The sequence below is a fragment of the Camelus ferus genome, chromosome 12 (assembly GCF_009834535.1).
Source record: "Camelus ferus isolate YT-003-E chromosome 12, BCGSAC_Cfer_1.0, whole genome shotgun sequence".
In the NCBI taxonomy this organism is placed as follows: Eukaryota; Metazoa; Chordata; class Mammalia; order Artiodactyla; family Camelidae; genus Camelus; species Camelus ferus.
This window is the reverse complement of record NC_045707.1, coordinates 34,546,882-34,571,614: the sequence shown is the minus strand read 5'-3', so window position 1 is coordinate 34,571,614 and position 24,733 is coordinate 34,546,882. Positions and strand designations below refer to the sequence as shown.

Below are 24,733 nucleotides of genomic sequence, written 5' to 3'. Positions count from 1 at the left end.
AAGAACATACCTAATAATAACAATCATGATGCCAGGCATTCCACAGGTGCTGCACACATACATTATTTCTCATCAAAACATCTTTCCAAAAAGGCAAGCCACAGACTGGAAGAAAATGTCTGTGAAATATATATCTGATAAAACATATATCTTGTATCTAGGATATGTAAAGAACTCTGATATCTCAATAATTTAAAAAAAAAAAGACCCAATTTTTTAAATGAACGAACAAGTTGAACAGACATTTCGCCAGAGAAGATACACAGGTGGTAAATAAACACATAGGAAAATATTCAACATCATTAGTCATTAGGAAAATGCAAATTAAAACCACAATGAGATACCACTACACACCCACTAGAATGGTTATAATTTTTAAAACTGATCATACTAAGTGTTGCCAAGGAAATGGAGCAACTGGAACTCTCACACACTGCCAGTGGTAATATAAAATGGAGCAATCACTCTGGAAAACAGTTTAACAATTCAAACATATACCATGACCCAACATTGTACTAGGTATTTACCCAAGAGGAAGAAAAGCCTATGTCCGTACAAAGACTTCGTCTCTAATGCTTGTGGTGATTGTATGTGTGCTAGCAGAAGACTGGTAGCAACTCAAATGTCCACTAGAAGAAGATTAGATAAACAGAGGTGGTATATCTATACAGCGGAATATACTCAGCACAACATGGATGAATCTCAAAATGATACTGACTAAGGGAAGCCAGATAAAAAAGAATACATACTGTATGATTCCATTTATGTAAAAATTTTAAATGCAAACTTATCTATAGTGACAGAAGGAAGATGGCTGGTTGACCAGGGATGGGTGTGGGAAATGAAGAAGGGATCTGGAGGGACAGAAATTACAAAAGGACATCAGAAAACTTTTGGGGGTGATGGAAATTAACTTTTGGTTCTGTTTTCTTAAGCTCTTCCATAGACTTGGTACCTAGCAGTTGATCAATATTTGTTGTGTGAATGAATAAATCAGCAAGTGCAGGCTATGCTTCTGTGGAGCTTGGTTGAGAAGGTAGAGTCATAGGACCATAACTAAAAGTAAATATATACATTTGTGTATGTATATATATGTGTGTGTTTAAAAGTGGTTAATATTTCAGTAAGTTTCAAATGATAGAGAAGGCAGCAAGAAAGAAGTTAAAAATAAGGAAAGAGAAGGGATAAGATATGGGATAAAAGCTTTTTGGGGTTTTTTGGGGTTTTTTTTCCCCCAATGATTTTTAGTAAATTTATAGAATTGTACAACTGTCATGGCATTCTAATTTTAGAACATTTCCATCATCCCCCTAAAAACTCTTGTGCCCATTTGCAACAATCCCATTCCTGCCCTTCATCCTTAGGCTACTTTTTTTTGAAACATTTTTTATTGATTTATAATCATTTTACAATGTTGTGTCAAATTCCAGTGTAGAGCACAATTTTTCAGTTATACATGAACATATATATATTCATTGTCACATTTTTTTCTCTGTGAGCTACCATAAGATTTGGTATATATTTCCCTGTGCTATATAGTATAATCTTGTTTATCTATTCTACAATTTTGAAATCCCAGTCTTATCTCTTCCCACCCTCCGCCCCCTTGGCAACCACAAGTTTGTATTCTATGAGTCTATTTCTGTTTTGTATTTATGCTTTGTTTGTTTTTTTTTTTTTAGATTCCACATATGAGCGATCTCATATGGTATTTTTCTTTCTCTTTCTGGCTTACTCCTAGGCTACTTTTTTTTTAATTGAAATATTTTTGATTTACAGTGTTGTGTTAGTTTCTGGTGTATAGTATAGTGATTCGATTATACATATATATATATTCTTTTTCATTATGTTATTACAAGATATTGAATATAGTTCCATGTCTTATACTGGAGGTCCTTGTTGTTTATCTATTTTATATACAGTTTGTATCTCCTAATCCCAAACTCCTAATTTATCTCTCCCCTCCTCCTTTCCCCTTTGGTAACCATGAGCTTGTCTTCAATGTCTGTGAGTCTCTTTCTGTTTGGTAAATAAGTTCATTTATATCATTTTTTTTAGATTCCACATATAAGTGATAACATATGATATCTGTCTTTCTCTGTCTCACTTACTTCACTTAGTATGACGATAAAAGTCTTTTTTGAATCCTGATATGGACACAGTCCTCTAAAAGAATTTATTTTAGGCAGCTGGGGTAACTTGAATATGAACTGGCTATTAAGCAATGACACAGAATTGTTATTAATTGTGTTAGGTGTGACAATGGCATTGTGGCTATACAAGAATACGTCCACATTTTTTAAGGTAAAGAAATTAAAATACATACAGTGAGAAGACACGATGCTTGAGATTTACTTATAGATGTGGCCAGATCTAGTCATTGTGGAGTATCTGGATCATAGCCGTATGAGAGTTTATTATTTTACTCTGTGTTTTCATATATGTATGCACAGTTTTCATTATAAAAGGCTTTAAAAATACTATTAGTCTTTCACTATTCCAACAAAGAAGCAGTAGAAAGAACAATGAATGTCAAGCACAGGACTCAAGATCAAGGTTTAGCACGTTAGAAAAGTCACTCAGTTTGAACTTCCCCTTCCTCATCTGCACCATAGAGATAAATGGTCCCTGACCCAGTGTAAGTCACTGAGTTATTGCGATTTTCAAATGAAATGATGTATATACACGTGCTTTGAAGGTCTACAGTCTTTTCCTCCTAACTAGGTGAAAACTGTGTATCTCAGTGACAGAGAGTTCGAGGGCAGTGAAAGAGGGGAGAAGGCAGTAGGCACTTCCGTGCCTGGGCTACCCCCAAGGGATAGTGATTGGCAAACTCACGGATTGCTGGAGGGCCCTGGCCCCTGGTGGAGCAGGTGAGAGGGCACACCAAGAGGCCGGGACACAGCTCAGAAAGGGAAAAGACAGGCATTCGGTAACATGCCCACTCCTTCCCTCCTTCATGGTCTTGCCATGGGCTGGCCCACACTCTACCCCCACTGCAGGCAAAGCCGCCTTGTTCTTGGAAGGTGGGCTAACAGACCCCAACCAGGAGCAAGCCAGGGTCAGGGGTTTGTTCCCCACTCTACATTAACTTGCTCCAAACCATTAAACCAAAGGCCATTATCTCAACATCATAAACCTTATTTCTAATTAAGATGATCTATGCCTTTTTCAGAATTACACATTCCAATTATTATCAAATTATTTCTGTTGTGTACTGGCATGCTGAAATTATGGAAAAAGTAAAAAATTACTTCAATTACGTGGAAGTGTTAGTCTTTTGTTAGGCTTGTTCTGGAATATGGGTTCTTCATATTCCACTTAATGGAATCACAGCTTCATTAAGTTTATTTGCTTGTAAAAAATATAATCTTCAATATTTTAACAAAATGTCCCTTGGTGTTAGAAAGCAGCACGTATGTACATCAGCTGTGAGTTCTGCAGCCTCTCATATCCCATGTCCATGTTATTTGCATCTAAATGATTCTCCTGACCTTATTACAGAAGACAATTTTACTCTAGGGAGACACATGAGACCAGGCATGAGATCTTCCCATCAAGTAATTATTCAATGTTTTTTAAAAAGCTCTATGCATTCTCTAGAGAGATGATCCCAGGAAAAAAAACGTGTAACTATGTGTGGTGATGGATGTTAACCAGATTTATTGTGATGTTCACTTCACAATATATACAGATAATGAATCGCTATACTGTACACCTGGAACAAATGAAAAATGTCAATTAGATCTCAACTAAAAAGAAAAGGCTGACAATACCAGGTGTTTGCAAGAATGTGGAGCAACTGGAACTCTCATATACTGCTAGTGAGCGTGGAAATTGGAGTAAGTACTGTAGAAAGCTGCTTGACAGTAGATTTAATAAAAACAGACATACACGTATGCTATGATCAAGCAAAAACCAAAACAAAACAAAACAAAAAAGGTTAATCCTATTAGGCCACAGTATTAGCTCTCTTCTAGCACACAGACCAAATAAAAACTCAGAAACATGGTATCTAAAAGTTCAAGGCTGATGGAGGACACAGTAGACTGGATTTGAACTCCAGCTTTGCCATTCTTTACCCAGTGGCGTACCTTCTCTGGGTTTACATTCATCACCTACAAAATGGGTTGACGAGGAGATCAAGGTTAATACTGTATGCAAAACTCATGTCACAGAATAGGTGTTCATTAAATGCCAACATCGCCCTACTCAATATCCAGCCCATAATGGTGCTTCAATAAATATTCATTCAATTAATTGAATATGGGAGGCCCAGAGAAACTTTTCCTGATTCTGCACATGAGGAATATCATTTCTAGAAACAGGTTGAGTCGGCGACAGGCCAAGTTCCGGGCAAAATTTCCAATAAGCCCAGTGCCTTCCTTGCCATTCCAAACTGCCTGCACGTACCTTGGTCCCCTTTGCCCCACTCCACAGAGGCTCCAGGGGCTCTGCCCTTCACTGGTGTGCATTATAATCTCCAAGAAGCCTTAGATCCGCTGGAAAGCCATCTGGTCAAATCAATGTTCATTTGGCAATGATCATTTAGCCTACCTAGAGACGGCTGCATTTTTTTTTAAAAGCCCAAGGTGTTAATTCAAAAGAAAACACAAATCAGAATTCTAGGCAACAGATAAACACAAGAAATTCTTCTGTGTGGCAGAGGCATCTAGGATCCAGGACAGACTTAGGACCTGCAGCCCTTGAATTGTGACACGTAAGCTGCTCGGGGAGCCCTAATTGGTACAATGAGCGAAGTGCTCCCTCCCACTCAGGTGGCTTCCTTTGTGGGCAGAAGAATCAAACATTCGGGGGCCTTTTCTTTTGGATGCCCTTTGGCTGTACTTTTTACTCCCCCAGCACCATCACTCTGACTCTAAGAAACGTCAGTCAAAAGTACCAAAATCAGTTTCATCCTGCAAAAAAAAATTTAAATAACTTCAAGAGCTTTTTTTTGTCCTAAGGTAGGAATTTGTGATAAAAGAATATTTTTTTCAGGTAAGAAATTAGTGAATTACAAACTGCAAAAGTCATTTAACTTCCAGAAACTGAGTTCTGTTTGGGTTATGATCATAGGTGGTTACAGACGATGGAGAGTAGGCCTAGGGTGGGGAAACCTACGAATAATACTTGAATTTTACTTTTGCCATCTTTTCAACCTGTCCTACCTCAAGTATTTTATCAAAGATGTTAATGAGTAAGAAAGCCAGCCAATTTTACAGGTACTAGAACATAATACACCCTTCCAAGTGCATTATTATGGCTCCAACACTGGTGGAGATTTCAATGAGGAAAAATCTTAAAGCATAAATAAAGGAGGAAATCAAAAGGCCTAGATAATCTATTAACTGAATAATTTCTGAATAATTAATCATTGACAACATTTCCCTAAGATAAAAATCCTTGACCTTGGCTTTTACAGTACAGGAGATGGTATTTTCACATCAGTGCTATAGGACAATCTACCGTTCATAAAACTTGCTGTTTCTCTTGTCTTTACTGATTTTTTTTCTCCTCCTAATTCAGATAGTTCAAAGCAGAAAATAAAATGGTGGAAAAGTTTCCTGAGAAAGTACCAGAAGACCTTTGCTCAGACTTGACTTCCCTTTAGATAAAGTTTGCTGAGGTATCAGGGGAAGCAAGAATCATTTCTTGGACTCCAGCCTTTCTTCTTGAATAATCACTCCCTGAAAATAAGCACGAACTCCTCTGAAGCACAGTGAGAATTTTTCCTCAAAGCTGCTTCACACCCTCCCTCAGTTAGGGCCTCTGACACCCTCTGGGGAAAAGTGTGTTGAAAGAGTAAGAATTGCCAACAGCAACATCAGCCCCAGAAGTGCCAGTGCCAGACCCCCTGGGTGGTTTAAGAGGCAAGAATTGCCTCCCAGAGAGCTCGATCCCCTAGAAATAGGAATCAACACAGCTGCTTCTCCTTCACACTTGAGGTGAGGGAGATGAGCCTGAGTCCTCATTTCCCTGGGGTGGAGCAGCCCCTGGGCGGTAGGCCACCCAACGCCTAGGCAAGCTGAGGCCCGGCTCCAACACCACACCCCGTTGGCCACTGTCCTCAGTGTTTCCACTGGCTGCTGCTGTCACCCTTGACCTAAAAATCGGGTCAGACCTTGCATGGGCTCTCCCTTCTTATTATCAATCTCCTCTGTTCCTCCAATGCCTCCATTCTCTCTTCCTGGCCAACTGTGCCCCCTGCCCTTTGGAGAAACACTGAGTAGCTGGTTTGGGCAACTTGTGAAACCCAGAGAGGTAGTGGGTAATCTCAGGGTTACCCCCTCTTTCCCGCTTTTTAAACCCTTCCAACACCTCTCTAACCAGTGTCCTTATTAAATACCCCCTCCTACCTGTCACAGATGCTCTTCTCCCGACTAGACCTTGGCTGATGCAAATACACCCCAACAATGGCTATTTGCATGCTTTCTGAGTTTTTGGTGGTGTTTGAAGAAGGGATGGCCTTATCTGATCCTCCAGTGTCCTCTGAGGTCTCTTGTGTCCCTTCTGGTCTTAAGGGGCATTGAGCTGACATATGCTACTACTGTGTGTGATTTCAGCCACCTACCTCCGGTTGACAGGTCCTCAAATTCTGCACTTATTTCTTCTCATCCTAAGCCTCTGCCTCTGATTCTCTTGACTTCTGAGCAGCTCCAAATCCCTTCACCAGGGCACACAGGGGTTCTGGGATCTCCCGCAAGCTGCGCTTCCCCATGGCCTCAGGACTCTCTCTTTCTCTTTCTCCGTGCCATCACATCCATTCCTCTTTATTGCCCTTTCTCCATTTTAGATATGGTGCCAATTTTTTTTTTTTTTTGAAGTATAGTTGATTTACAATATTGTGTTAGTTTCTGGTGTACATCAAAGTGATTCAGATATACAGGGGTTTTTTTAGATTTTTTCCATTATAGGTTATTACAAGATATTGAATATAGTTCCCTGTCTTATACCATAGGTCTTCGTTGTTTATCTATTTTATATATAGTAGCTTGTATCTGCTAGTCCCAGACTCCTAATTTATCCTTCCCACCCCTTTCCCCTTTGGTAACCATAAGTTTTCTAGGTTTGCGAATCTTTTTGTTCTGTAAATAAACTCATTTGTATCATTTTTTAGATTCCACATATAAGTGATACATGATATCTGCCTTCGTTTGACTTACTTCACTTAGTGTGATAATATCTAGGTCTGTTCCTGTTGCTGCAAATGGCGTTATTTTATTCTTTTCATGGCCGAGTAGTATTCCATTTTGTGTGTGTGTATCTACCACATCTTCTTTATCCAGTCATCTGTCGATGAACATTTAGGCTGCTTCCATGTCTTAGCTATTGTAAGCTATTGTAGCTGCTAGGAACAGTGCATGTGTCTTTTTGTATTAGAGTTTTTATCTTTCATGGATGTACGCCCAGGAGTGGGACTGATGGATCATATGGTAACTCTAATTTTAGTTATTTAAGGAACATCCATACTTTTCTCCATAGTGGCTACAAATGGTGCCAATTTAAATAGAGGCCATCTAGAAGCCCACAGCCTTTCCTAGGCTGTGCTCATGGAGGCCATTCATTTCATCCAGTTCCTTCAATCTCACACAGATGTTTCTATGGCTCATGCCTCATCGTAGTCCACCCCTAATAGAGGAGGATAAAGCAGGGATGCTGGCATCTCATTTTCCCCCACCCCCTCTTCCTCCCTCCCATATATCCATCTCCTCTTCACCCTTCAAATCAGAAGAACTTTCTTTCACTTCTTTGTCCTATTTGACAGGGACTTGCCCCGAATTATTTCCTTCTCCCCCAAAACATTATTTATAGTCGTCACTCTCCTGGGAGTCTGACTGACTGAAAGGCTGCAGGAAAACCTGATTTCAAGTTTAGGGAAAAAGGAATGAAAAATAATTCACTTATATAGTAATATGTTACTCCCACTACATGCTCTCTCTAGGATGACTTTGTGCCCCTCAAAGGACACTTATTCTTTTTTCTAATTAAAAAAAGATTTAACACCTTTATTGTGGTATGATTCCTGTATAGTAAACTACACATATTTCAGATGTACAATTTGATGAATTTTGATAGATGTGTACACCCATGAAACCACCACCACAATCAAGATAGCAAACATTTCCATCACTCCCTGAGAGGTGCAAATTTTGAATTTCCAGTTTATCCCTCCCCACCCCCTTTACCCTCTGGTAACCATAAGTTTGTTTCTTCTGTCTGTAAGTCTGTTTCTGTTTTGTAGATGAGTTCATTTGTGTCCTTTTTTTTTTAGATTCCACGTATAAGTGATATCATATGGTATTTTTCTTTCTCTCTGTGACTTAACTTCACTTAGAATGACAATCTCCAGGTCCATCCATGTTGCTACAAATGGCATTATTCTTTTTATGGCTGAGTAGTATTCGTGTGTGTGTGTGTGTGTGTGTGTATAACATCTTCTTTATCCAGTCATCTGTTGATGGACATTTAGGTTGCTTCCATGTCTCGGCTATTGTAAATAGTGCTGCTATGAACTATCAGGGTGCATGTGTCTTTTCAAACTAGAGTTTTCTCCAGATATATCCCCAGGAGTGGGATTGCTGAATCATATGGCAACTCTCTTTTTAGTTTTTTGAGGACTCTCCATAGTGTTCTCCACAATGGCTGCACCAGTTTACGTTCCCACCAACAGTGTAGGAGGGTTCCTTTTTCTCCACACCCTCTCCAGTGTTTGTGAACTTTTTAATGATGGCCATCCTAACTGATATGAGTGATGTTGTAGTTTTGATGTGCATTTCTGTAACAATTAGTAATGCTGAGCATCTTTTTATGTGCTTGTTGGCCATCTGGATGTCTTTGGAGAGATGTCAATTCAGGTCTTCTGCCCATTTTTTGATTGGGTTCCTTGTCTGCATTCCTACTATTTAATGCAGGACCCAGCGTATAGTAGGAACGCAAAAATGTTTATATGTGAATGAATTAAATAAGTGCTTGTTGATTGCCTGTACATACTTTATTTTTTTATTGATACATAATTGACTTACCAAATGATGTTAGTTTCAGGTGTACTGCATAGTGATTTGATATTCACATACAGTCCAAAATGATCACTGTGAGAAGTCTAGTCACCATCTCTCCCCTACTGAAGTTATTAAAATATTATTGACCATGTTCCTTATACTGTATATTACACCCCCATAACTCAGTATGTAACTAGGGGTTTGTAACTCTTAATCCCCTTCACTTATTTTCCCCCCTCCCCACCCCAACCTTGCTCCCATCTGGCAGCCATCCCTCGGCTCTCTGTATCTGTGAGTCTGTTTTCATTTTGTTTTGTTTTGTTCTTTAGAGTCTACATACAAGTGAGATCATGCGGTATTTGTCTTTCCCTGTCTGACTCATTCCACTTGGCATAATATCCTCTGGGTCTGTCTGTCTCAAGTAGCGAGATTTGTTTTGTTTTGTTTTGTTTTACAGCTGCATGATATCCCATTGTATGTCTTCTTTACCCAGTTGTCTATTGGTGGACACTTGGGTTTCTTTGCTATCTGGGTTATAGTAAGTAATGCTGCAGTGAACATTGGTGTGCATATGTCTTTTCAAATTAGAGTTTTCATTTTCTTTGGATAAATACTCAGAAGTGAAATTGCTGGATCATGTAGAAGCTCTATTTTTACTGTTTTGAGGAAACTCTATACTGTTTTCCGTAGTGACTGCATGAATTTACAATCCCACGAACAGGGCATGAGGGTTCCTTTTTCTCCACATCCTCACCAACACTTGTTATTTCTTGCTTTTTTGAGCATACCCATTCTAGCAGGTGTGAGGTGACATTTCACCGTGGTTTTGATTTGTATTTCCCTGACGATTAGTGATGTTGAGCATCTTTTTTATGTTGTTGTTGGCCATCTGTGTGGCTTTAGAAAAATGCTGAGGAAATAGAAAATTTCTAAATGACATGGAAATGGAAAATTTTCAAAATAGAATGAAAAACTTTCAAAATTTTTAATCGAGTTTTTTGGGTTTCTTTGATGTTGATTTGTGTGAGTTCTTTGTATATTTTGGATATTAACCCTTATTGGATATATTGTTTGCAAATATCTTCTATTCAGGAGGCTGCCTTTTTGTTTTGTTGACACTTTCCTTCACTGTGCAAAAGCTTTGTGGTTTAATATAGTCCCAATTGTTTTTTTGGTTCCTTTGTCTGAGGATATAAAGCCAAAAAAATATTGTTAGACTGATGTCAAAAAGGGTACTACCTATGTTTTCTTCTAGAAGTTTTACAGTTTTAGGTCTTACATTCAAGTCTTTGATTTATTTGGGGTTTATTTTTTTTACATGGCGTGAGAAAGCAGTCCAGTTTGATTCTTTTGCTTGTAATTGTCCAGTTTTCCCAACACCATTTATTGAAAAGGCTAGCAATATTGAATAGATACTCTATTGCATATTTTTACCTCCTATGTCATAGATTAATTGACCATATGAGCATGGGTTTATTTCTGAGCTCTCTATGCTGTTCCATTGGTCTATGTGTCTGTTTTTGTGACAATATGTACTGTTTTGATTACTGTTGCTTTGCATTATAGTTTGAAATCACGGAGTCGGGTACCTCCAGCTTTGTTCTTTTTCTCAAGATAGATGTGGCTATTAGGGCTTTTTTTTGTGTGTGTGTTTCCATACAGTTTAGAACTATTTCTTAGAGTTTTGTGAAAAATGCCATTGGTATATGGAGAGAGATTGCACTGAATCTGTAGATTGCCTTGAATAGTATAGCCATTTTAACAATATTAATTCTTCCAACGCCTGAGCACAGTATATCGTTCCATGTGTCTGTGTCATCTTCAATGTCTCACTGATGTCTTACAGTTTTCAGAGTACAAGTCATTTACCTCTTAGGTTATATGTATTCCTAGGTATTTTTTCTTTTTCGTGAAATTGTACGTGTGATTGTTTTCTTAATTTCGCTTTCAGATTGTTGTTAGTGTGTGGAAATACAACAGATTTCTGTATATTAATTTTATATACTAAAACTTCACTGAATTATTAGTTCTAATACTTTTTGGTAGCATCTTTGGGATTTTCTATATATAATATTCATGTTGACTGCAAACAGTGACAGTTTTACTTCTTCCTTTCCAATTTGGGTTCCTTTTATTTTGTTCTCTTGTCTGATTATTGTGTCTAGGACTTCCAATACTCTGGTGCATAAAGTGGTGAGAGGGGGCATTCCTCTTGTTCCTGATCGCTGATCTTAGAGGAAATACTTTCAAATTTTCACTGTTGTGCATGATGTTGGCTGTGGATTTGTCATATATGGCCTTCATTATGTTGAAGTATGTTCCCTCTCTACCTATTTTGTTAAGATTTTTTAACAAGATAAATATTGAGTTTTGTCAAAAGCTTTTTCTACATCTGTTGAGATGATCCTATCATTTTTACTCTTCAGTTTGTTAACATGATGTATCACATTGATTGACTTACGGATATTGACATCTTCTTGCATTCCTGGGATAGTCCCACCTGGTCATGGTGTATGATCCTGTTAATGTGTTGTTGGATTCTGTTTGCTATTCTCTTGTTGACAACTTCTGGGTCTGTGTTCATCAGTGAAAACTGACCTCTAATTTTCTACTACTTTTACTGTATGTTTGCCTTTACCAGTGACAATTTTTCCCTTTATAATTTTCATATTTATAATTGTGATCTTTCCTTCTCTGCTTAGAGAAGTTTCTTTAGCACTTCTCATAAAGCTGACTTAGTGGTGCTGGACTCTGAGCTTTTGCTTGTCTGTAAACTCTATCTTTCCTTAGAGTAGGAATGGTAGCCTTGGTGGGTTGAGTGTTCTTGGCCATAGGTATTTTCCTTTCATTGTGCTCCTCCCTTCTGGCCTGCGAAGTTTCTGCTAAGAAATCAGCTGATAGTCTTACAGGCGTTCCCTTGTACAGAACTAGTTTCTTTTCTCTTTCTGCTTTTAAGATTCTCTCTGTATCTTTAACTTCACCATTTTAATTATAGCGTGTCTTGGTGTGAACCTCTTTGGGGAGATCCTGTGTGGGACTCTCCTTCTTGGACCTGGATGTCTGTTTCTTTCCCCAGTTAGGGAAGTTTGCAGCTATAAGTTCTTCGACTAAGTTTTCTGCCCCTTTCTCTCACTCTTCTCCTTCCGGGTCCTCTGTAATGCACGTATTATTTTGCTTGATGTTGTCCCAAGTCACTGATTTGTTCTTCTACTCCATCTAACCTGCCGTTAAGCCCCTCTACTGTATTTTCCAATTTAGTTATTGCATTTTTCAGCTCTGTTTGGTTCTTCTTTATATTTTCTAACTCTGTATTAAAATTCTCACTGTGGTCATCCATTCTTCTCCTGAGGTCAGTGAGCATCTTTATGTTTATAACCTTGAACTCTTTATTGGGTAGATTGCTTATATCCACTAAATTTAGTTCTCTTTTTGAGGTTATATCTTACTTCATTTGGAACATATTCCTCTGTCTCCTAAATTTGCCCCATTCTCTGTGTTTATTTCTATGTGTTAGTTAGGTCAGTCACATTTCCTGCTCTTAGAGAAGGGGTCTAATGTAGGAGACATCCTATGGGGCCCAGCAGCATGCTCCCTTGGTCACCAGAGCTATATACTCTAGGGGTGCCCCCTATGTGGGCTGCCGGCACCCTTCTGTTGTAGCAGGGCGGAATACGGTGGGTGAGCTGGTAGGGAAGCCTAGCCCCCAGCCAAGTTGGCTGAGAGGTCATTACTCATGCGGTGACTGTGGGCCCGCTGGAGAGTGAGGTAGGCTTCCCAAGCGGCTGGCTGTGTGGCCCGGAAGGGTGTGAGCCTGGCGCCGTCACTCAGATGGGCAGGGCCCGGTCCCAAGCTGCTATCTATACCGTTTGGGTGGAGCTTGGGGCTGGTGCCAGCTCACTCTTGATTGCGGCCAGGTCCTCGGCGCTTATAGGTTAAAGGGAGGACTCCAAAGTGGCACCGCCAGTGCCAGTGTTACAGTGACAGAACAAGCTCCTGAAAATGGCTGTTGCCAGTGTCTCCATCCCCAGAGGGAGTCCTGCTTGCCTCTGGCCTCTCTGGGAGGCTCTCCTAGATCAGGAAATGGGTCTGACCCAGACTCCTTCCAAACCACTGCTGCCTCCGTGCTGGGACTCGGAGCATATGAGATTTTGCACATACTCTTTAAGAGCAGAGTCTCTGTTTCCTATAGCTGCCTGGCTCTCCCAAAGGTGAGCCCTACTGGTTTTCAAAGCCAGACATTCTGGGGGCTCATCTCCCTGATGCAGGACCCCCCAGGCGGGCATGCCCAATGTGGGGCTCAGTCCCTTGCTCCTTGGGGAGAATCTCTACGATTGTGATATTCCTCCCGCTTATGGGTCACCAGACCACGGGTTTGCGTCCTGATTATACCACATCTCCTCACCTTCTGCCTGCCTCGTTGGGCTCCTTCTTTGTCTTGTTGTGGGAAACCTCGTCTGCTAGTCTTCATTCTCGTAGACAGTTGCTCTGTAGGTGGCTGTAATTTTGGTGTGCCCGTGGGAGGAGGTGAGTTCAGGGTCTTCCTACTCCACCGTCTTGGCTCCCACTCTACCTATACAGAAAAACATACTTTAAAAGAAATTCATCAATGTTTAAAACTTCTTCAGTGTGAAACCTTTAGTGAAAGAACACCTACAATAGTATTGGCCTGGAATTAAGCATTTCTCTTTTACACTTTTCAGTTCTGGAATACTGCAGCATGGTTACATTTTTTGTGAATAAAAAAGCAATCAGTGCCACCCTAAGGAAGTTTTCCATTCTTAGTTGCCAAGCCGCCCTTCTCTTGATATCCATTATCTCTCTTCTAGTTTCTTATATGCGGCTCCCCATTGAGTTCCCTTTTGCATTCCTTTTCCAGTTTTGTTTGGAATTGCTTTTGCTAAATCAAAAAACTTTTATTTTAGTAAAATCTCCAAGGTAATAGCAATGGGTATTTTCAAATTAGATCACTGTAGTTTTAGACAGGTAGCTATTGGTGATAGACTTGGGGATAACATCTTCCTTCTCTTAATAATGATACCAGAAGTCAGCTGGTAGATGGACAAGAGGATGTGAAATTTCCATTTTCCAGCCAAGGTCATGTGAAATTGTTTCTTGGCAAACATCTTTTTGTTTCCTTTACTTGCCCCTTAAATGGGAAATGAGGACTATCAAATACCAACTTGAAGAACACTACACAAAGTGCTAAATGTAAAGAGTGAAGAACACCAGGGAGTATTTCAAAAATTAGTTTCTAATAGAGCCTGTAGTATGTTCATGGTTCTAGGAAGCAGCACTGCCGCCATATTGGTTCACCGCAAAGCAATCATTCTAGGTTCAAAGGCCCCGCCCACAACAGAGCTAGGAAAACACGGCAGCTTTCAACTGGAGGCCATCCTATTTGTTTTCTCCACTCAACACGCAAACTCAGAAAATGTGATGTGGAAAAAGAAGTGAGCAACTGAGCTGAAAGTTGTTCTGTCCTCTCTTTACGTATGATGTTGAAGTTAAATATTGCAATGAAATAGCTCACACATGGCTCAGATCCTGAATAGTAATCCACCCTGGGCACAGGCTTTACAATGGAAGGCCTCAAGGGGCAAACCTCTTGCAGAGGGTAATTTGATATTTATGGTGTTCTATCGCCATCTTCTGGAAGAAAAGACCAAGAGCACAGAAAGGGGTGCTAGGATTTCAGGCTTTAGTGAAGATAATTTTCGTTAATTCTCAAGAAAGGTCAAGACTGCAGTTACTAATGAAGCGTACTTGCATCCCATTCCAGATGAATTAACATAAGGTTGGGCAACAAGAAAGCTAAAAGGCAAATGTTCAGTACTTGAATCAGTTACTTGAGAGCAAGAGATAACATCAAACCAATGAGTAATGAGCCTTTAGACTTGCCAGTCCTCAGAGAAGATCTGAGTTCTCATTAGTAAAGAATAGGAGATCCCATTTTTGCTAGAGTCAGTAGTACTGCAGGAACACAGATACTCACAGAGTAATTTCCACACTCAACTTCGAAAGTAATTATCCTTACCTTTGCTTCTTTTTAAGTCTTAGAATTTGACAAAAGAGTTCTAAGGATTTTTAAACATTATTAACATGACTAGGCATTTTTCCAGGTTAACTCTGTTCCCCAGGCTAGCTTGTGTTGAAGTTATTTACACATTTGGCACAAACACAACCAAATGAACTGGAATGACTGCCTTTCTCTACATCACGTCCTGTCAGTCTTTATTTCTCAAGGTTTGGTCTACATAACAACAAAGGATCACTGTGCAACGTTTTAAAATACTATTTCAAAACACACTTTTATTCTGATCATTAGGTTTTTCCCATTAATATCCTCATGCAATGAGTGAAGAAAAAATCATAAAACTCTAGAAAGTATTTTAGTCCAACCACTTTACGGCTCCAAACCACAAGCTGATTTCACACAGCGAAAACCCTAAGGTCAGCTCCCACTGATCACCACGAGGGACGACTTAAACCATCTGTTCTCTCTAAATACTTGGCCCCCATCCTGCCCCACTGTCCTGACTTTGGGGGAGTTTTTCAGTTTATACAACTTACCAATGTCCTGAAGTGACCAGAGACTGCTGGTTTCCTTTCTGAATACTGATCAGGCTTATTCATAAAACACAGAAAATGGAACACAGGTTTAGGACTTTGGAGCTGGAAGGCACCACAGAACTGTTTTTTAATAACTGATAAAAGTGATTTGCTGGTGATACCTGATGGTCTGCTTTGGAAGATGGCAGGTTTGAACTCAGCCTTGAAATAGGGCAGGCCTTTTTTTTCCCCCTTAATTCAGCTTCATTTGAGGGCCTTCTCTGTAAACAGCACCATAAGGAACATCTAAAAGATACAACTTCTGTTCCCCCAAATCTGACTGTGTTGTCTGAATTTAGCTTCCCAAGCTACTGAAAGGGAAAGGCTCATGGTTGAATACGAAAGTTGAAATCTTACAGAGACGCCTCATCCTTCCCTGGGCTCTGCCTCTTTACAATGTGTCTCATGTGACGGGATACTTCCTGGGGTAACTGGATAGAGTTCATCGCCACATGAACATTCTTTCCAAAGCTGATGGCCAGGAGGAGAAATGACCCTTGTTACTGCCAAACTTCTTCTTGGGGCAGGAACTCTGCCCCACACAGCATCAGCAATAAAGTTGCAGCATCCCAGCCTCCCACTGAACCCGCATTTGGGGTCAGAAGTTCAGTTTTCATAAATATCCAGAAAATTGAAATGCTTTGTGGCCCACACCCAAACCATGAGATCTTCTAAATCCATCCCTTCCTCTGCTTCATGCTTCTTCCTCCCTTACTGCGGAGTCTCGGCTGCTTTGGTGCTCGAGCAGTTTTGGATACTTTCCTGTTTATCTTTCTGCTGGTTTCCAGCTGAGCACTTGTATTGTTTGGGTTTAATAAGACATCCATGAGCTCAAACACTTGGTCAAGACACACAAGGTTTTCATGCTATCAACGCAGCAGGTATCTCTCAACTTCCTGCAGTCTCTCATCAAAATGAGATAGCCACGCTCTAACCTGTCAGTAAGACGATACCAAAGGAAACCAAGAGTCTGGTGACCTTCAAAAAATTCATTTCAAAAGTTTCAGAAATACATCTAAACCGCCGCTGATCCTTTGTGTATAGATTTCACCAGTCTCTAATGAGTTGACTTTAGGCAATTTCTCTTCTACTTTCCCACCCCACACTCAGCTTTCAGCTCACAGACGCACTTGGAAGTTTCCCTAAACGTACCAAGCTCCCTCGGGTCTCCACGCTTCATATATGCTCTTGCTTCTACTTCAAATGCCTTCCCTTTGACAATCGGATAATACCTACTTGTCCTTTAAACTTCAGCCAGGAGGTGCCTTCTCTCATCTCCTCGAGGCAGTCTGGAGACCCTGACACCTCTGTGCTCCTCAAAGACCCGGTTCACACCGCCATCACAGTGCCATTGCTTGTTAGTAAAATGACTTTCCCCTCCCACAAGCTGTTAGTTCACTCTGGATAGTGATGAAAAGTTTGACGCTGTCCCTCGCACTCAGGGTTGAGTCTAACACATAGCAAGCCCTCTGCAAATGTTTGCCCAGACGGCTGACCATTCCTGATGGTTGAGACACTAAGGAAGGGGCTGCTTTCCAGGGGCACACAGTACCGCAGACAGGCAGGGCGCTGGCTTCCTGGCCAGTTCAGATGAGCAGAAAGACATGACCACTTACTTTCTCCCCTGCCCCTCTTGTCATCTGTCTGGTGCTCCAGATGGCTCCATTTCCCATCAGCCAAAGTTTTAGATCCATCAAGAGCAAAACTTTACTTGAAGCAGGTTACAGCACAGCTTTCCCAGGCCTCCCTGGAGAACTGCTGGCTGACTGGAGTCCAGCAACGACTCACGTGACAGCCTCCCCTAACGTGTGGTCACGTAGCACTACGCCAGGCATACAGCTGGCACTCGGGTATTGTATGGATCTGAGGTTTTTAGTCGTGGCCTCAGCACGGGTATCAGAACTTGCTCTTTTCTCCCACCTCAACTCATTCAAAACCTAGGATTTGCTGTTTTTACTCCTCGAGTCATTGCTATAAAGGGAATTCTGTTTTGTTTCCAGGGTAGAAAGTAATTAATCACTTCATATTTTAAATTTCTTGCTGATTCTATGAAGGCACCCTTACTTTATCCAGGGAGAAAGGGTATTTAGGCAAACCCCTTAACTTCTAAAGACCATGTAACAGAGGGAAGCTCCACCTCCCCAACAATGTGCTTTAGTGTCAGTGTCAGAAAGAATATTGGGCTGGTTAGAACAAGGACTTGACATATAGTTTCCCATATTACTTATGATCTCAATATTCTAGACTGTGAAGTGTCAGCTTACTCCTTTGATCAGTTTTGATGATCTACAGAGATGTAACATATATAAAGGTCAGTATGTGTACACCTCTCATATTGTAAAATGTCAGTTTCTGCCTCTTCGTCACTAACACATGGTTCAAATATCCCCTCTTTCAGGAAAGCCTTTTTTAAGCCTCCAACTAATTATTTTACTTTGTATTCTCTTAATACTACACTTAGGCCATGTTATGATCATTGAGTAGTATTTTAATATTGCACTATATATTTTTTCATTTCCTCTCATCCCCGCCATGGCTCCCAGTCTCACATGCCAACACTCAAGCAGCAGCTGGAGTTTTCTGTATGTACTGCTCTTCATCATAAAAGCCATGCCTTCTAATTATAAAAGCCAGGAAATTGAGAAAGAATGATTTTTTTGTTTTGTTTTTCTCGGGGAGGGGAGTAGATTTTTTTTTGTCTTGTTTTGTTTCTTTAGTTCTAAGACCCTGAGCCTTACATATCATTAGCCAGATCCTGGTGGACCTAGAGCACAGAATCTGTACAGTAAACTCTACAGGGTGATGATGGGAATTGGTATCTTACTATTCAAATGAAATAAGAGTTTGACTAGAAAATAGAAAAGGGAGAACCAGAGAGGCTGGGACAGCATAAATCAGCTGGGAGTTCCCTGAGAACCGTCTGGCCCTCAAGGTCATGGACGGAGAGTCCTGGGAGCAAGGGGGCAGCAGGACTGTAGAACCTGCGAAGGGATCCCGAGCAGAAGGAACAGCGCCCAGCTTCTCAGAGTCTTGTCCAGAAGTGTAGCGGTCTTGTGCAAACGTTCACATTTAGCCTGGCAGCAGTCGATGGAGAAGATGTGCAGGCTGTTTGGCCTGAGGACAGTCCCACCAAGTCCAAGTCCTATTCTCTGCACTCCCAAGTTTCCCAAGAAGCGTGGAGAGTGGCTGAACCGGCCAGCAGCTCCTGAGAGCCTCTCAGGGAAGCAGAGTGAAGGGAGTGGCTGTGACCACCTGCTGCCTCGTCTGGATCCGAGTTAACTCAAGGGAAGTAATGGCTGTGAGAACTGAAGTCCCAGGGTCAGGCAGAGAGACCACACCTCCACGGGGACTGGTCAGGCCACAGAATGGACTGACTCCCAGTGCCAGCAGGATGGATGAGCCCTGCCATAATCCATTCGGGCTGCTGTAACAAGATGCCATAGACTAGGTGGCTTAAAAACAACAGAGATCTCTCTCACGTTTCTGGAGGCTGGGAAGTCCAAGATCAAGGCATCGACAGATTCAGTGTCTGGTGAGGACCCGCCTCCTGGTAGATGGCTGTCTTCTCACTGTGTCCTCACATGGCAGAAGGGGTGAGAGAGCTCTCTGGGGTCTCTTTTATAAGGACACTAATCCCATTCCTGAGGGCTACATCCTCATGACTTAATCACCTGCCAAAAACCCCACCCCTAATACCATGTCAGTGGAGATTAGGTTTCAACATGTGACTTTTGTGAAGACAAAAACGCTGTCTATCACAGGCCCCTAGGAACTTGGGCCACCTGAGCTACCTCTGGGGAAAAGGGTAGAGAATTCTCAAAGAAATGGAGACCAGAACAGACTAAGTTACCTTGAACTGGAAAGACTCAGTTTACCATTACCCTTTGTAAATGAAGGCTTATGAGCTGCATTAATTTTAAAGAAAAAAACATAATTTTCAAGTATGTATATAAAAGTGTATTTATACTTTTCCAAGTCCTTACTCTACAAAAATGAAAACCTAATGCATTAATATCATTTATTCTTTCAACTAAAACTCAAATGTCTATTCCATGCACTATGCTGAAAACTGGAGATGCAAAGATGTCTTTTTTTTAATTGAAATAGTCAGTTACAATGTGTCAATTTCTGACATACAGCACAATGTCCCAGTCATGCATGTACATACGTATATTCGTTTTCATTTTCTTTTTCATTAAAGATTATTACAAGATATTGAACATACTTCCCTGTGCTATACAGAAGAAACTTTTTTAAAGTCTATCTTTACATATAGTGGCTAACATTTATAATTTTCAAACTCCCAAATTTATCCCTTCCCACCCACTTTCCCTGGTAACCATAAGATTGTTTACTACGTCTGCGAGTCTGTTTCTGTTTTGTAGATAAGTTCATACTGTCTTTTTTTTTTTAGATTCCACATATGAGTGACATCACATGGTATTTTTCTTTCTTTCTGGCTTCACTTAGAATGATGATCTCCAGGTCCATCCATGTTGATGCAAGTGGTATTATTTTCTTCTTTTTTATGGCTAAGTAGTATCCCATTGTATAAATATATCACAGCTTCTTTATCAAGTCATCTATCAATGGACATTTAGGTTGCTTCCATGTCTTGGCTTTTGTAAATAGTGCTGATATGAACATTGGGGTGTATGTATCTTTTCAAATTAGAGTTCCCTCCAGATATATACCCAGAAGTGGGATTGCTGGATCATATGGTAGGTCTATCTTTGGTTTTTTGAGGAATCTCCATACTGTTTTTCATAATGGCTGCACCAAACTACATTCCCACCTGAGTGTAGGAGGGTTCCCTTTTCTCCACATCCTCCCCAGCATTTATCATTTGTGGACTTTTAAATGATGGCCATTCTGACTGGATGTGAGGTGATACCTCATCGTAGTTTTGATTTGCCTTTCTCTGATAATTAGCAATATTGAGCATTTTTTCATGTGCCTATTGGCTATTTATATGTGTTCACTGGAGAACTGCTTGTTTAGGTCTTCTGCCCATTTTTGAATTGGGTTGATTTTTTCTTATTAAGTCATAGGAGCTGTTTATATATTCTTAGGCCTTTCCTAGATATTCACAGGAGAGGAGGAGGGGCTAGTCTGATGAGTCAGAATGAGTCAGAATCCAGGATACTCAGTGGGATGTTTCTATTAATATGTCTTAAATAGCCACTTGCCCTGTGCAAATCCTTAGATCCTGTTCACTCTCTACAGCAGGAATGTTCACTGAGTCAGGGCTGCCCCTGGGGCCCAGCTGCCTCACTCTTTCCCACCACGTACCCAACCCTGTTGGTCACTGATGAAATTTCCTCCACCAGGAAGCCAAGCAGTAGTGGTAAAAGATAACCAACTTTGAATGCAGGTTTGAGGGGAGCTGGGAGGTTTCATTTAGGCTGCAAACTGAAGCCAAGAGCTCCCTCCATTCATAGTGGGTCCCCCGTCCCCAATGATGAACTGATCCTTTGTTTCCTGTCTGCTATTGGTCCTTGAGTCTGTCTCCCCCAGGCTTTCCTGGGTCCCTCCTGCCAAATCCTATTAAAACTCTGCCTTTTACTTCACCGTGCCATATAATTTCATCCTACAGGATGAAAAAAAAAAAGTATAAACTCTGAAACCATCTCTTGGGTTCCTTAATGAGCATCAGAGCACACATCACTCTTGGCTGAGAACCAGTTGGCCATTGGCTGGGCACCTTTTCCAGTTACCCACTCTCCTACATTGAAATGACATGAAACTACATTACAACAAAATCACAGATACCAAAGTCCGGGGATGCCCTCGTCCCTTACCATCAGCCCTTGTATCCACGGGTTCTGCAGCCTGGGATATATGGAGCCTGGGATGTAATTGTGAGGATGCTTAGGGTCCACTGTTTTATTTTCAGTAATGTGACATCCTGTAAATTCCTGCAGGCAGTATTACTTAGTTGTAAATACACAGGCAGAGCAGTTAGGCAGCCTGGGAGAGAATTCTGGATCTGCCATTCACAAGGTATGTGATCTTGAGCAAATTCCCTAGGACTATATTTCCTCAGTGCTAAAAGGGGGATAATAATACAGCTGACCCGTTGGTGAGGGGTGGTTAGGAGTGGTGACCTTCATCTTAGTGGAAAATCTGCGTACAGTGGCCTTGCATATTTAAGGTTATTTCTTCCATATCCATGAATTAAACCAACTGCAGATCAGTTAGTACTAAAGCATTTACCATTGGAAAACTCTGCATGTAAGTGGCCTCCTGCAATTCACACCCTTGTTGTTCGAAGGTCACTGTTCTTACTTGATCGGGTTTTTGGAAGGATTAAATAAAAAACGTTTTGCACAATGCTTGCCACGTAGTTGGTAGAATCAGTCCCTTGTGATTGTAGCACTAAGTCCATTTTTCTTGCTGACTGTTGGCTGGGAATTACTCTCAGTTATTTGTCCAAAAGTTGTGATTTAACTGTTTTGGGGAAGATAATGGGAAAGAACATGGGGGAGAAGAGTAGCCTAAAAATGCTAAATCCACATCTTCCCTGATAAGAAATTGATCAAGAATTGGCTTATCAGGGGATGGCAGTTTAAGCGAATTAATGAGAAATCTGGGAGTAAATAACAAAAGAAAGAGATAAGAGAGGTGAAAGTTACTTCCCCTGAAGATTCAGGGGCAGCCAAGAGTTGACATTGTTATTGTAAGCTTAAGTACACTTTGCCTTTTTAAAACCATGGACATGTATTACTGTAATAAAAAATATAAATATTTTTTTAAAAAATCTGAGACAAAAAAAGGAAAACATTAAACAAAGAAAATATGAGAGCCTCAGGTAAAACACAGAGATACCCACCTCTTGCATTGTATACTTGAGCATCTTAAACAGTACTATATAGAAGGGAAAGATGGGGTCTCTTTTTATTGCTAAAGTAGTAGACATGTTATTATGTGTTTGCCTTCCATGTGCCAGGCATCATGGATGTGAAGAGGAATGAGAAACTGACTTTGTCCTCAAAAGAACTTACAGTGTAATTGGAGAAATAAACACACAGAATTGCAGTTAAATGAGATTGGCAAAAATTTGTATATAATTTTTAAATTCCTAAGATAGTCTCCCTAACTACTCATTTTTTTGCTGTTTATTCATATAAAGCTGCTTAATTCTTTGCTGCCTCAAACAGAATCCTCTGACATCTAATCTCTCTGTCCTCTTTTTAAAAAATGTTTATAAGTGGGGTTTAGTTGATGTACAATATGTATAAGTTTTAGGCGTATCACATAGCGGTTTCTCCCCTTTGGAGGCCTAGTTTTGACTAGTTTTTATAGGGTAGTCCACACTTCCTAGTTCCAGTTTTGTTTATTGCTTTTAGCTTTTACACCCATCACTAAAACTATTCACCATATCATCAGATCTTCGCTTGCTTTTCAGTCCTCAATTTTTTTTTTTTTTTTTACAGTTCTGCTACCATTTGACAAAGTTGAACAGTTACTTATTCTTGAAACTTGCTTCCTTTGTGGCTTCAATGTCCAAGGTTTTAAAAGGTTTGCCTCTGAAATCTCTAGCCACTAAATCTTCTTCCACCAGCTCATGAACTGTTGGGGCTCCCAAACTCACTCTATAACCCATCTCGGGTGTCTCCATTCCAACCCAGCGACTTCACGTAACTCCAGGGGGGACTGCCAGTGTTTTCTCTCCCAGTCCCACAAAACACATCAAATACAGTGGGTGTTTCCTTACAAAACCTGCTCCTCCCCCTGCAGTCTCTTCCAAGACACCACCATCCATTGCTTCATTCATGCTAGGAACCTGTACATACATACAGACATACATACTTTTTAAGATCTTTTTTTTAGAGTAGTTTTGGGTTCATAGCAAAAGTGAGAGGAAGGTGTAGAGACTCCCCACGTATCCCCTGCCCCCACGCTTGCATATCCCCTCATCAATTTCCACCACCAGATGGTACATTTGTCACAATTGATTACCTGCACTGAGCATTATGATCACCCCAAGTTCATGGTTCACATTAGGGTTCACTCTTAGTGCTGTACGTCCTATGGGTTTGGACTAATATATAAATGACTCGTATTCATCATCATGGCATCATAAAGAGTATTTTCACTGCCCTAAACATCCTCTATACTCTGCCTATTCACTTCCCACCTCAATAACCCCTAGAAAACACTCATCTTTCTCCTGTCCAAATAATTTTGCCTTTTCCAGAATATCATATAGTTGGAATCATACAGTTTAGAGACTTTTCAGAGTGGCTACTTTCACATAGTAATATGCATTTAAGTTTCCTCCGTTTCTTTTCATGGCTTGATAGTTCATTTCTTTTTAGCACTGAATAACATTTCTTTGTCTAGATGTGTCATAGTTACTTATCCATTCATCTGCTGAAGGACATCTTTGTTGTCTTCAGGTTTTGGCAAGTATGAATAAAGTTGCTATAAGCATCCATGTGCAGGTTTTTGAGTGGGCATAAGTACCAAGGAGCATGGTTTCTACATTGCATGAGGTATGTTTAGTTTTTTAAGAAACTACCAAACTGTCTTCCAAAGTGGCTGTACCATTTTGCATTCCCACCAGCAGTGAATGAGAGTTCCTTTTGCCCCACATCCTCACCAGCATTTGGTGTCAGTGTTCTGGATTTTGGCCATTCTGATAGATTGTAGCAGAACCTCCATCGTTCTTTTCATTTACATTTCCCTGATGACATTTGCCGTGGGGCATCTTTTCATGTGCTCCTTTATCATCTGTATATCTTTGGTGAGATGCCTGTTAAGGTCTTTGCCAATTTTTGAAACCTGGTTGTTTTGTTTTGCAGGGTATAAATTCTAGGTCAGTAGTTTTCTCAATATTTAAAGTATTTCACTCTACTGTCATTTTGTTTGCATGGTTTTTGAGCAGAAATCAGATATAATTCTTATCTTTGTTCCTGTATGAGTAAGGTGATTTTTTCCTCTGGCTTTCTTCAGGATTTTTCTCTTTGTCTTTGATTTTTTTTTTTTTTAGTTTGAAAATGACATGGCTAGGTGCAGTTTTTGTTTGTTTGAGTCAGGGAGCATTTATCCTCCCTGGTGTGTTCTGAACTTTCTAGAGCTGCAATTTGGTGTCTTACATTAATTGGGGAGAAATTCTC

At 40.5% G+C, this 24,733-nt stretch overlaps 1 protein-coding gene across 1 annotated transcript; it reads right to left on the bottom strand.

The window, feature by feature from the left end:
• Positions 1-3,932: 3,932 nt before the first annotated feature.
• Positions 3,933-23,217, bottom strand: LOC116667782. The gene is made up of 5 exons (XM_032493809.1): positions 23,081-23,217; positions 15,734-15,857; positions 15,573-15,626; positions 13,405-13,572; positions 3,933-4,118 (listed from the first exon to the last, which is right to left on the bottom strand). Exons 1-5 carry the CDS (start codon positions 23,215-23,217, stop codon positions 3,966-3,968), a joined length of 636 nt encoding a protein of 211 aa, XP_032349700.1. The 3' UTR covers positions 3,933-3,965.
• Positions 23,218-24,733: the final 1,516 nt, after the last annotated feature.